The sequence below is a fragment of the Kogia breviceps genome, chromosome 12 (genome assembly GCF_026419965.1).
Source record: "Kogia breviceps isolate mKogBre1 chromosome 12, mKogBre1 haplotype 1, whole genome shotgun sequence".
NCBI classification, from domain to species: Eukaryota; Metazoa; Chordata; class Mammalia; order Artiodactyla; family Physeteridae; genus Kogia; species Kogia breviceps.
Window position 1 is genome coordinate 62,464,116 of NC_081321.1, and position 14,317 is coordinate 62,478,432.

The 14,317-nt window shown below is 34.1% G+C and overlaps 1 protein-coding gene across 12 annotated transcripts in view; it reads right to left on the bottom strand.

Annotated features, from left to right (window-relative positions):
- Nucleotides 1-755: 755 nt before the first annotated feature.
- The window catches only part of OSBPL8 (oxysterol binding protein like 8), a 163,869-nt gene continuing 150,307 nt past the window's right edge, over nt 756-14,317 (bottom strand). For 9 of the 12 annotated variants that reach the window (XM_059081699.2, XM_067009779.1, XM_059081703.2 and 6 more), the window contains 3 exons: nt 7,440-7,545; nt 5,411-5,513; nt 756-3,583 (listed from right to left, as the gene is read on the bottom strand). In XM_059081699.2, the coding sequence (XP_058937682.1) occupies nt 3,451-3,583; nt 5,411-5,513; nt 7,440-7,545 (342 nt within the window). In that variant the 3' untranslated portion in view covers nt 756-3,450. Of the gene's footprint in view, nt 3,584-5,410; nt 5,514-7,439; nt 7,546-14,317 lie in introns of those variants that run through there. The other 3 variants (XM_067009782.1, XM_067009783.1, XR_010835844.1) reach the window with 2 other exon arrangements.

Genomic DNA, 14,317 nt, shown 5'->3' on the forward strand with positions numbered 1-14,317 from the left:
GGCATGTGGGATCTTCCCAGACCAGGGCTTGAACCCGTGTCCCCTGCATTGGCAGGCAGATTCTTAACCACTGCACCACCAGGGAAGCCCAAGAATCTCTTTTTCCATGTAGTCAAATAAGATAGAGATTGAAATGTAAACTTAGTGATTTGTGTGGGGTTCTCCCCTGACCCAGCTATGGTTCAATTTGGAAAATTTGGTATAAATGCTAATTTTAATATTTTATTTATATACATTTAACATAATTCAAAATAATCTGCAGCATCATGCATGGCTCATTATCACTGTCTGTCAAACAAAAAACCCCCAAATATGTTCATTGCTCACTAGAAATGCTAAACACTGGAAAAAATGGAATTTTATACATTTTTTCCTTAAATATTTGACTAAGATATTCTTCAGAAAGTTAAAACTACCTTCTCCACATAATTTTGTGTGTATATGGCACGAGTTGACACCCTAAAACAGTGTGAATTCCATCAAAAAGGCACTGTTTACAGTACGCAGAATAAACTTGACAAGTCTACTTCAATGATGTCTGAAAGTGAAGGATATATTTGAGATAGGTAAATAGACAAACCCTTATAAAAGTACAGCATTACTGTTTAAATACGCTATAGCTATATAAAAGGAAATAAAGTGACAGAGAAATGACCCTTTTGTGATAATTAAGACTATAAACACTTTGAATCATATTATAGTTCTGTAACACAAAAGTGACAAAAAGTATTTTCTTAAAGGCACAAAAGTGTGAATACTAAATGAGGGTTTTATTTTACAAGGCCAATTGTTTCAATGGAATGGTAACAAAGATTACACTGCATAAGTAATACAAAAAAGTAGTGACATGAAATATAAGTAAAATATCTATTGCTGAAACTTATTTCACATGCCCTATTTATTATCTTTTCCCTGGCCAGCTACGTCTCACTAAATGGTAGATAACTGAAGGCATAGTATATTTAACAACTAAAACAGAAATGCACACATCAATAATTATTACTCATTTAAATTTTCAAGTGAAAAAATAAAATTTTTGATCAAATGAAAAAAAAAACTGGTCATAGGTCTTAAATCCTAAAAACCACCATGAGGCTCTCAGACAACTGGGAACTGTAAATCACAATTTTTATGAATCCATTGTGAAGGAAGATTAATCTCAGGTGGAGAACATTCAAAGTCAACTACATATATGGCTAAATACGAAGTTAATTATGTGTTTTAAAGTATTTACATACTAAGCCTAGTATAAGCACTGATCTAAAACTAAGCCACCGATTCCTGAGTTTTGTGTTCAATTCACAGAAAGGGACTCAAACAAATAAAAGCATAAGAAGACTATTAGATTAGATATATGCTTTTAGTGTATAAGAAACAGTCATGAGTAACCCTGCTCTTTCTCATGAAATAGTTTTTGACTCCTTGAGTAATAAGAGCCCATAACACATTTGCCCTAACAAGAAAATATACAAAAGTAAATAACTACCTCTTCAGTCTTAGAAGATAACCATACAAATAAGACACTATTTAGACCAAATGAAAGTAACATACAAGTGGATAAGACTAAAGTCCCAAAGGGGAGTTGCCAACAAAAAATATGTTTTCAGGGTTTAATAATGAAATTATTTTGTGATCAGCCAATCAACTTATATAAATTAATACTAATTTAAACCATAAAAAAGGATCAAGTCATACAGTATTTACAAAATATATATCAATGAATAGGCAGTAGAGCATAACATTGGTAACAGAGTATAAAAATTACATCAACAAGTATGAAATACAAACAAAAACCCACCTATTCTAGTGTAGTCATATTATACTTATACTGTGTAGGTATATGTTATTTATGTATGATCTATTTAAAAAATGTTTTCACACATACATATGGAATACAGTGTTTTGCCAAAAATACACGGGAAATAGATCTTCATAAAATCTAAGGATATTTAAGGTAGCTATATTGGTTAGGTGGAAAAAAGCAGGCCTTTTTAATCATTTTCAATTTTCATAATTTAGCAATCATTCCTTGATTTTATACTTACCATGGCATAAACATTTGATTATATTTTTACTAGTGTCTCACAGTCTCTTCTTAGTCGAAGGCAAGTGTAGCCAGAGCAATTATTCTCTCTGACCTTCATTTTCATTTCAAAATCTACTTTCAGAATTCTAAGATACATAAAGGAAAAACATTAAACTGAAAAAAATATTTAGGAAAAATGTTTGCCTGAGCCTGAACAAAAGGAATCTTGAGGAATTATGGTTTTGCCACAGACTGCAGTTACTGAGAACAGAGGAGGTTAATTAAACTTGAGAACTTGATGCTCTTCTTAGATGCTCAACTTATTGCACATTTTAAAGAAACCAATTTTAACATACACATAAATACCGCCACACGAAGTGTCTTTTCTCATCGTCCTTCTGTTTTTGGCTTTTGAAGTAAAATATTGGTTATATATATATTTTCTATTCAACTGTTTCACTGAACACACTGGAATCTAAATGAAAGCTAAAATAAGTTTTTCATAATGAAAAATCATGACTCTCAGCATTTCATACGACCTATAATTCCATCTCTAAAATTTGGCCTATGTTATTGGACCAACTGAGTTTAAAAAAAAAAAAAAGAAAGAAGGACAGCAATCAAGTATGACCACACTTTTTTCAGCAAGTGCTTAAGGGGGTGTTATACAGGTATGATAGGAAATATATAATCAGTAGATCCGAGTACCAGGTTTTTTTTTGTTGATATACACATACATATATTTATACCTGTATCTATAAATATTAAATTCTAGGGGTTAAAAAAAATCTTGTGTAAACTTTTGATAAAGCAGTTTGCCACCTTGTCTCTCATCAGTTTTGACCACAATTTTTTTTTTTTGCTGTTTCTAAGAAGACAATTGAGCTGAATGCTTTAGAAATGATTTTTTTTAACAGTACAGTCCATTGAACTATTTATGTCTATTATCCCATCATTTCCCACTCTGTAATTCCTTACTGATAGAAGTTTTATGCCGGTTTTATGAAGAAAATAGATTACTACACATATATTTATAAGATTGATAGCATTTTTGTTATGAATGACATTAATGCTATATATTTCATAACACGAATATACCATAGACTACAAAGACTACTGTAAGGTATACATAGGACACAATTGTGTATACATGTGGATTTATTATACTCACATGTAGACACAGTATCACAAAAGCTAGAAATGTTCTGGCACTTAACACATAGTTCACTTTAATAACCAAATAGAATAGCGCTTATTTCAGGGTTAAGGATAGAAGGTAGGAAAAGTCAACAGTTCTACATATATTTCTAAGGTTTTCTGTTTTAGAAATATTGTGATGTTTTAATGAAGACCAAAGCAACTTCAACATTGGTCCCAGGCCAGATATGATCATTCCAGTTCATTGATTCAATGGTAAAGAACTTCTACTTAAACATGAAGTTTATTATGACTTGAAGCAAAATCAGGAGAAAAATGATGAAGTAGTCTTTTTGTTGCAGAAAATAATCCGTGGCAGGTGTGCTTGAAATTAAATGATTTTGAAGAGCCATAATATTTCTACAAAAATAAGCAACAATAAATTTAATAATTATTTACCAAAAATGTTAGCAAAGAAATCACAATTTGATATATGGTCACAGAATTCATTGTATAAAATTCAATTGTATAAAGTTCAATCAATTACTACCACCTGAACAGGGAGCTGATTATGCTTTGTGGAACCACTATTAGGTCTTGCCTAATCTATACTCTGCACTGTACCAAATATATTACTTAATGATTTTGTGTTAAACATAATTTTTAAAGTTTGATGACTTTAAAATATATCACTTTCTTTGTTATCACAGTGGTTTTAAAACAAAAATTTTGCTTCTTAGTTGGCCCACTAAGGTTCTTTTATCTTTCTTTAGGAGACAAAGGCAGAGTTGGAGAAAAATCCTTAATTCACCAGGAAAAAAATAATTAATACAACAAATTTTGTGACATTCCTAACTTGAAGAATGCTCTGTAGGCATTTCATATGCTAGCAGAAATAAAATGTTAATTTAGTCATAAAATGAGCTTACATTATCCTCATGCCACTCTAAATGCTTTTGGTTAAAAAGAGCTGATTAGTGAAGACGTTTTTCTTTTTCTGACTTCTTCTATTAAAGTGTTTTACGAGTATAGAGAAAGAAACGAGGCAAATATGAACAAGTAGGCTCGTTAATTTATAAATATAATTAAGTTAGGAAACTCGAGCACTTTATATAAGGGCTGATGATACCAAGATGCAGAAGACACGCTCCCTGCTCTAAAGAAGCTCATGGTCCAACTGGGGCAGGGTGGAGTGAGGTAAACAGACACACATAATTAGCAACTGTTGCGCAGTAAGCACTCAAAAAGACTATGTATAGGGAGCCATACAAGCCAAGTGGAAGGATTAATAACTACAGGGCAGAGTGATTAGAAATGTTACAAAAAGGGTGACATTTGAGTTATATTCTGAAGGATAAACAGGGATTTTCTTGAGGGGCAAGGCGGGAGGAAGGGCAATCTAAAAAGTGGATTCAGTATGGGTAAAGATCCAAAGATGAGAGAGCACAGTGTATTCTGGAGATGTGAGGAGTTTCATAGGACTAGAGCATGGGTAAATGTAGAGGAATGGCAGGAAATGAGGCTGTAGATGAAAATAGCAATTAAATATAAGCCAAGAAAAGAAAAAAATATCTTAAAAAAAAATCCTCCAGGACATCTAGCACTGAGTGCTGAATACACAAAAGAAGGTTGGCTAATATTTAAAAAAGTTAACATCTGATATAGCAATGGGAGACAACCAATCTGAACTCATGCTAGCCTTACCAGTGGAGCAGGATCAGGGCCCCTTCCCTTCCAAGGAACTTCCCTAGGTGTTATGACCTTTAGTCGCTGGATCTTGGAGAGGTGAGTGAGGGGATGGGTCTGGGAGTGCACAGGGAACACTTGAAGGTCTCAGGGTAGTGGCTATTTGCCCACTGTTATGGAAGTGTTTCAATATTTTAACAACTGGTGCATTCCAATTAAAATCAGCCATGTACAAAGGAGAATGTGGAAGCCTTTGTTAACTGGCTTTCTCAGGAACCGCCCCACTTCCGCATTCAACCCAGCTACATTCCTAGTATGCTACAGCAGTAAGATGAAGAGATTTCAATTCCAGTCTCACAGATGAGACAAAACAACCTCCCCATCTCTCCCAAATATTTTAGTGCTGAAGGAATTTCCTAAGTTTCAGTAATCAGGTGACAGATGCCAACGTTCTATTTTAGCTTAGCAATGTTATAAAAATGTAAAGTTTGCATATGATTTAATACATAACAGGATTCTTAACTCTAGACTCAAATGAATAGTCACTATCATATATATTACCTTTTAATTTCTTCCTGTGTTTTTTTAATAGATTCAATGGAAGTCTGAATGTCTCCCAGTTCTATCCCTTTTTTTCTTCTTGCACTTGGTTTTACTGACTGACCTAAAAAGACATTTAGAATAAACTTGGTGAAAACAGTGAACATATTTAATTATAAACAATCTAAATTTCAGATTAATGATTCTCATGTAATAATTTTCCTAGGCATTATTTTTATGGCTTAGAGACTAACATACTACTCCTAATACTTGGCATTTCTGAAGTTTTAATCATATTTCAAAACTAGAACACTATAGATATATTTAAAGTAACCACAAATTACTTAAATTTTGGATTGAATCAGCTTTATTTTTTAACCAATTAAAATAGACAAAAATATTTCTTTAAAAACACATATATTAACTTGGGGGAGGTATTACTCTCTTCTGCCTCTTGCCTGTTTGCCTACATCTGAAGAAGTCAGCTTTTTAAGCTCGCTTTTCAGTTTTTTAAAATTAATTGTTAATGTTATCTTTATTCCTTTGGTCACCCAAACTTTAAACCTTTTCAATTGGTTTTAATATCTCTTCTACAAATTTTTATTGTCAACCAACATATCCATTCCTTCCTTTCCATTTTTGTTCAGAGCTTAACCTCTCTCCAGATCTCAGCTTTCTCATTTGTAAACTCGGGATAATAATAATACTCAAACTTCACATGGTTGTAGGAAGGTATGTTTAACCTCCAGTTTGGCCCACATTAAATACTCGGTAAATGTCAGCTGATACATTATAGGTAATATAGTGGAGTGGATAAGAGAATGAATTAAGGAGCCAAAATATCTGCATATATAACATATATATATACTGCCTTATGGGGTATATGACCTTGGGCAGGTTAACCCGTGTCTCATTTTCCTCTTCTGTGAAATGGGAACAACAGTATAACTAATACTCCTTTTGAGCACAACAGTACCATGTGACTCCTACTTTAAGAACTTTATTCATTTTATTCCTCTTTTATTCCAGTATCTTGTCCACTCACCAGCATCCCTCAAGCCTAGACTGCTATAAACCGTTAGAAATCCTCATAATTCATCAGGGTTCCTTTCCTCTAAGAGCCTTCCCTCAAGCTGAATTCAGTCCCCTTTCCTTTAAACTTTTTACTATTTGTCATCTACTAGTTTCTTAGCATTTACCATTTATTCACCTCTAGTATTATCTCTGTAAAACTGAATTCCCCAGCTTAGTGTGAACTTAGTAGAGACTACGATTTTAAGAAAACTTCATTTTCTCATAATGTCTCAGACATTACCTGAATCCTTGATTATATCTCAGTGTAGTTCAAGACAGTTTATACATTATCTGCCTTAAACAAGAATGGCATGGGCTTCCCTGGCGGCGCAGTGGTCGGGAGTCCTCCTGCCGATGGAGGGGACACGGGTTCGTGCCCCGGTCCGGGAGGATCCCATGTGCCGCGGAGCGGCTGGGCCCGTGGGCCATGGCCGCTGGGCCTGCACGTCCGGAGCCTGTGCTCCGCGACAGGAAGGGCCACAGCGGTGAGAGGCCCGTGTACCGCAAAAAAGACCAAAAAAGAATGGCACACTAGTAAATTTAGTTCATAGTTTGATATAATTATATTTTTACTTCTCTGTGACTTATAAACACCACAGTAATTTATTATGAAAATAAAAAGCTTTTCTGAAGCATGGAACTGAGACCAAAACTCAAGAAATGCTGCCTGCGTTGAATCTAGGAAACCATCAACAATTTTTCAGAAGCTAACAAGGCATAAGAGCTAGCACTGCAGTGTGGTTCTTGATTTGCATGTTTCCCCTTTTTTCATTTCCCATGCCTTTACCCTGTGGCCTGGTTTTGAAATTTATAATCTAAAATAGCTTTTCTTGTACATCATCCCTGCCCCCACCAAAACTTACAAATCTCCTTGAGTTAATATGAAAAACCATTTTCTTATATCAAACATAGTATAGTAATATACTTAAAAAAATGTAGACTCTTATAGTCAATAGTCTACAATAAATATTTTTACTTTCACTTCCAGATGAGTCCTGGATATCAGGTTCTGGGGAGGAATAGCCTTTTACCACTTTCTTCTGTTGCCTGGTTGGCTTATGTTTCATTTTTGGGACACTAACCTGAAAAAAAAAATCATGCTATTATGTGAATTTGCACTGAATTTTGTAAGTTAAGACCAATGTTGTACAACTGTCAAAACTGTTCATGGGCACAGTACTTAGAAATAAAAACAAAGATGAAATAGTCTAATTAAGACTTAACAAATATGATACACTTATACAAACTGTTTAATTTTAATAAGAAACATTAATTTGGCACAAACATCAAAGAGTATAAGAAAATATGAAAGAAGAGTTTCCTTCCCACTCCTGACCCATATCCACCCAGTCTCTCCTCCACTAAAAAGATACTCAATGCTATTAGTTTGTATATCCTTCAGGAGACATTTTTATGCACACACAAATAAGAATATAGATACCTCTCTTTTCTAACTGCACCAGTTAGTACATCTAGTTGAATGTTAAAAATAGTGCTCTTTTAAGATCATACTTATCTTGTTCCCAACATAAGAAACATTCTCAGTGAATGATGTTGGGTTTCCAATAAAATTATTTAGATTGCTTACTTTTAATAATATCTGGATAATGTAGAAAGCATCTTATAATAAATGGAAATGATATTATCTTTTCAGAGCATAATTTAAACTTACTGAAAACATTTGAGTAAATGTACAAAATTCAAAAGTATATTTAACCATCAATTAGGATTAAATTTTCCTTAGGAAAAAAAATCAAATGCAAGAGAAGAAACTAGAAACAGAAGGGCAAGGTAATTTACATGCTTAGAAAAACAGGGAACCAGTGATCATAAGTCTTTAACTCTGTTCTTACCTGTTTATTGTTCTAAATAGGAATTATCCCCAGTTAACTACTTGAAATAATTTTGTAAAATCTTACTCATAGGCTTAAAATTAAAATTTGTATAATTTTATTACAGAAAGTAAATAACAAGGCAGGTTGTAGATTCAGCCTACACTGTGCCCTGCTACTTCAAGTCATGGAAACTTAAGATTTTATAACATTTAGAATCCAAATCCACATTCTTAGAATAGGTTCAAACTGGAGATTGATAAAGCCTGGTGAGAAGTTAGTTAAAATGAGAAAGGGAGTCAGTAATCTAAGTGTCGGTATACAAAGATTTAATGTGATCAGTAAACTCTAACTGTTAGGAGGAAATTTGGATGCCCTGTATGTCTCTATTATGATAGTGTTGTTAAAGGAAGAAACAAAATTTTAAAAATTTTAAAACTTTATAAATTATGATAATGTGTATATATGTATACACACACATATATATACACACACACACGATAAATTTTGCCATTTTAACCATTCTAAGTGTACAATTCAGTTGTATTAAGTACATTCATAATATTTTGCAACCATCACCACTACTTCCAAAACATATCCATTATCCCAAAGACAGACTCTGTAACAATTAAGCAATAACTCCTTATTCTCTTCTCCCCTCAGTCACTAGTAACCTCTAATCTTTCTATGAATTTCCTTATTCTAGATATTTTATATAAGTAGAATCAAACAGTATTTATCCTTTTGTGTTCCACTTATTTCACTTAGCATAATATTTTCAAAGTTAATCCATGTTGTAGCATGTAGCAGAACTTCATTCCTTTTTATGGCTGAATAATAGTCCACTGTAAATACATACCACATTTTGTTTATCCATCTGTTGATGGACACTCGAATTGTTTCTACATTTTGGCTACTGAGAATAATGCTGCAATGATCACTGGTGTACAAGTATATGTGTGACTCTGTTTTCAATTCTTCTGTAGTGGAATTGCTGGATCATATGGCAATTCTGTGTTTAGCTTTTTGAGGAACCAGCAAATCATTCTCCACAGCAGCTGCACCATTTTATATTCCCACCAGCAATATACGAGGGTTTCAATTTCTCCACATCCTCACCAACACTTATTTTCTATTTTTAAAATTATTATCATTCTAGTAGGTGTGAAGTAGTACCTGACATCCTTGTGGTTTTGATTTGCATTTCCCTATGACTAATGATGTTGAGCATCTTTTCATGTGTTTGTTGGACATGTGTATATCTTCTTTGAAGAAATGTCTATTCAAGCCCTTTGTTCATTTTTTACTTTGAATGTTTGTCTTTGGTTGTTAAGTAAGGAGTTCTGTATATATTCTGTATATTAAACCCTTACCAGATAAATGATTGCAAATATTCTCTCATGTTGTCTTTCACTTTGATAATGTCCTCTGATACACAAAAGTGTTTAATTTTGATGAAGTTCAATTTATCTATTTCTTCTTGTTCCACATGCCTTTAGTGTCATATCTAAGAATATGGTGCTAAATAAAGGGTCATAAAGATTTATCCCTGTTTTCTTCTAAGAGTTTTATGGTTTTAGCTCTTATTTCAGGTTGTGGGTCCACATGGAGTTAATTTTTATATATGGTTTGAGGTGGGGGATCCAACTTCATTCTTTTACATGTGGAAATCCAGCACCATTTGTTAAAGAAGCTTTTCTTTTCCCATTGAGTGGACTTGACAACTCTGTCAAGGGTATCATTTTTTTAGATTCCACATATAAGTGATATCATATGATATTTGTCTTTCTCTATCCAACTTACTTCACTTAATATGATTATCTCTAGGTCCATCCATGTTGCTGCAAATGGCATTATTTCATTCTTTTTATGGCTAAGTAATATTCCATTGTGTATATACACCATATCTTCTTTATCCATGTATCTGTTTTGTTTGGAGGTTTTTGATTACTGGTCCAATCTCTTAATTTGTTACAGGTCTGTTGAAATTTTCTATTTCTTTTTGAGTCAGGTTATGTAACATATGTGTCTCTAGAAATTTGTCCATTTCATCTAGGTTACCTAATTTGTTGGCATACAAATACTCATAATATTCTCTTATAATCCTTTTTATTTCTGTAAGGTCAGTAGTAATGTCCTCACTTTCATTTCTGCTTTTAGTTATTTTCATCTTCTTGCTTTTTTTCTTTCTTAGTCTAGCTAAATGTTTGTCAGCTTTGCTGATCTTTTCAAAGAACTTTTAGTTTCATTGATTTTATTGTTTTTCTATTTTCTGTTTTGTTTATTTCCATTCCAAATTTCCTTCTGCTGGCTTTGGGTTTAGTTTTTCCCTTCTTTTTCTAGATCCTCATTGTTAAGTTAGGTTATTGACTGGACATCTTTCTTCTTTTTTAATGTAGGTATTCACAGCTGTATATTTCCCTTTGAGCACTGCCTTTGCTGCATCTTATAAGTTTTGGTATGTTGTGGTTTTTGTTTTGTTTTTTTTTTTTCATTCATCTAAGTGTTTTCTATGATTTCTTCTTTGATTCATTGGTTGTTTAGAGTGTCTTGTTTAATTTCCACATATTTGTAAATTTCCCAAGTTTCTTTTTGTTATTGATTTCTAGCTTCATTCCACTGTGGCTGGAAAAGATACTCTGCATGATTTTAATTAAAAAAATTATTTAGATATGTTATATGGCTTAACATATGTTCTATCCTGGAGAATATTCCATGTTTACTTGAGAAGAATGTATATTTGTTGTTGTTGGGTAGAATATTCTATATATATGTTAGGATTAGTTGTTTATTGTGTGGGTCAAGACTTCTGTGTCCTTATTGATCTTCTAACTAGATGTTCTATTCATTATTGAGAGTGATACTGAAGTGTTCATCTATTGTTGTAGAATGGTCTATTTTTTCCTTCATTTGGTCAATGTTTGCATCATACATTTTGGGGCTTCATAGATTGGTACATATATAGTGATAAACTGACTCTTTTATCAATACATAATGTCTTTTTTTGTCTCTTGTAATAGTTTCTGACTTGAAGTCTATTTTGTCCAACATTAGTATAGCCATCCCAGCTCTCTTTTGGTTACTATTTGCATGGAATAACTTTTTCTATCCTTCCATTTTACTCTATTTGTGTCTTTGGATCTAAAGTGAATCTCTTGTAGACAGCATATAATTGGATCATGTTTGTCTTAATCCAATCTGCCTTTTGAATAGAGAGTTTAATCAATTTACACTTAAGGTAATTACTGATAAGGAAGAAATTCTGCCATTTTGCTGTTTTCTGTATGTCCCATACCTTTTTATGGCCTTCATTTTTTTTTCATTAATACTTTCATGTTTAATTGATATTTTTTGGAATGAATTGTTTTGATTCCTTTCTCATTTCCTCTTGTATATGTGTTTTAGTTATTTTCTTTGTGGTTATCATGAGAATGACATTTATGCCTAAATTTTTTACAATCTAGCTTGAATTGATACCAACTTAATTTCAATAGCACACAAAAACTTGGTTGCTAAACAGCTCCATTGTCCCTTCCTATATGTTTTTTTTGTCACAAATTATATCTTTATGCACCATATGCTCAATAACATAGATTTATAATTATTTTTCATTCATTTAATGTTTCAAATTCTGTAAAAAATAAGAAGTATAGTTGTAAACTAAAACTACAATAACACTGGCTTTTATATTTGCCCATCCATTTATCTCTACTGAAAATCTTTATTTCTTCATACAGCTTTGAGTTTCATTTCAACCTGAAGGACTATTTTAGCATTTCTTATATGGAAGGTCTAGTGGTAATGACCTCACTCATCTGGAAATGTCTTAATTTCTCCCTCATTTTTGAAGGACAGTTTTGCCATATATAGAATTCTTGTTTGAAAAGTTTTTTCTTCCAGCACTTTGAACACGTCATCTCATGCCTTTTGGCCTCCATGGTTTCTAGTGAGAAATTGGCTATTATTCCTATCAAGGATCACTTATATGTGACAAGTTGCTTCTCTCTTGCTGCTTTCAAGATTCTTTTTGTCTTTGACTTTTGAGTTTGCTTATAATGTCTTGGTGTGGGGGTCTCTTTGAGTTTATCCTATTTAAGAGTTTTTTGAACTTCTTGGATTTATAGACTCATATCTCTCATTAAATTTGGGGATTTGGTGGACCTTTTTCTTTAAATATTCTTTTGCCTCTTTCTCTTCTTCTTCTCTTTCTGGGACTCCCTTAAAGTATATGATGATCCACTTGATGGTGCCCTATAGGTCCCTTAGGCTCTGTCCACTTTCTTCATTCCTTTCTTTCTGTTCCTCAGACTAGATAATTTCAATTGTCCAATCTCTGAGTTAGCTGATTCTTGCATTCCACTGTCTCCAAATCTGCTGTTGAATATCTTAGTGAATATTTCATTTCAGTTATTGTATTTCTGAGCTCCAGAATTTGTTTGGTTTCATTGTATAATTTCTCTTTAATGATATTCTGATTTTGTCTATATACCTTTTTCTTGATTTCTTTTAGTTCTTTGTCCCTGTTTCCTTTAACTCTTTGAACATACTTAAGATAATTGTTTTAAAATCTTTGGTAAGTCTGGTATCTGGACTTTATCAGGAATGGTTTCTGTCAACTTACATTGTTCCTTTTAATGGGTTCGTATTTCCCTGTTTCTACGTATGCTTTTTAATTCTTTGTTGAAAACTACACATCTAAATATTATAAGGTGGTAACTCTGGAAATCAGATTTTCTACTTTCTCCAGGGTGTGCTGCTTTCTGTATTGTTGAAGACTATTGTACTCCATCTGTTCAGTGAATTTCCCAAACTATATTTGCAAAGACTTTTCTCCTTGTTGTGCATGGTCACTGAAGCCTGTGTTCTTCAGCTTGTATTTAGCCAGTATTTTGACATAGATTTCCTTGAACACCAGGAGCTAAACAAACAAGACACAAAAACAAACCCCCCCAAAACCCAAATTCTCTTAGACTTAGCAGACAGGCTCTGTGTAGGGGCACTCCTTCAACATTTCAAGCCTAGAAATTAGCTTAAGGTGAAAGGTGAGGGTTTTTGCAGGTCTTCTCTGAGCATAAGTATCTTGCCTTGAGCATTTTCATGGCTTTCTAGATTCTCCTGTATACATAGGGCTTTTCAACGCCCTAGTTTCCCAAAGAATCTCTCCCTAGCTTTTTTTCCTGGGCCTTACATGGCCTACTGTGTGTTTTATTGGTTATCTTTTGCCCCACGTATCTGCAGGTTGTTAGTTTGGCTTGTACTACTTTCAAGCAATGCCTGCAGCCTTTGTGGCTCAGCTCTGAGTTAGAAAAAAAAAAAGATGCATGCCCTGCATAAATCCTTCAGGTAGCCCCCAGACAGGTTACAAAAGACATACACAGCCCTGTGAGCAACTTTCTGGAGGGGTCGACCCCAGTGCACCCCCCTTATGGAGAGGTCGGCTCCTGGTACTTCCCACTTCTGGAGAGGTCATTGGGGCTGAAGCCAGGCAGGACTTTGGAGGCACTCAGAAGCCTTCTGATGGAGCTCTGCATTTGAAGCCTGGATGCAGGAATTTTCAGAAGAGCATGGTGCTGTGCATGATGGCTGTTTGGCTTGAAAGAAAGACCCCTGAGTCACAAAGGACACTATGATGCCACCCATGCATTTCCCCATATGCTGCACCGACACATGGCACAGTGTCCTCCTTTACAGAGAGGAGAGTTCGGAGGATTCTTCTCTTGCTGCCATCACTGAGATGTTACAGGCCACTGCTTTCAAGTAGACTGAAGCTGGGGGTGCCTTCAAGATGGTGAAGGAGTAAGACGTGGATATCACCTTCCTCCCCACAAATACATCAAAACTACATCTACATGTGGAACAACTCCTATAGAAAACCTGCGGAACGCTGGCAGAAGACCTCAGACTTCCCAAAAGATGCCCTCAAGCGACCTACATGCAGAGGCGGGGCCAAATCCAAAGCTGAACCCAAGGAGCTGTGCAAACAAAGAATAGAAATGGAATTTCTCCCAGCAGCCACAGGAGC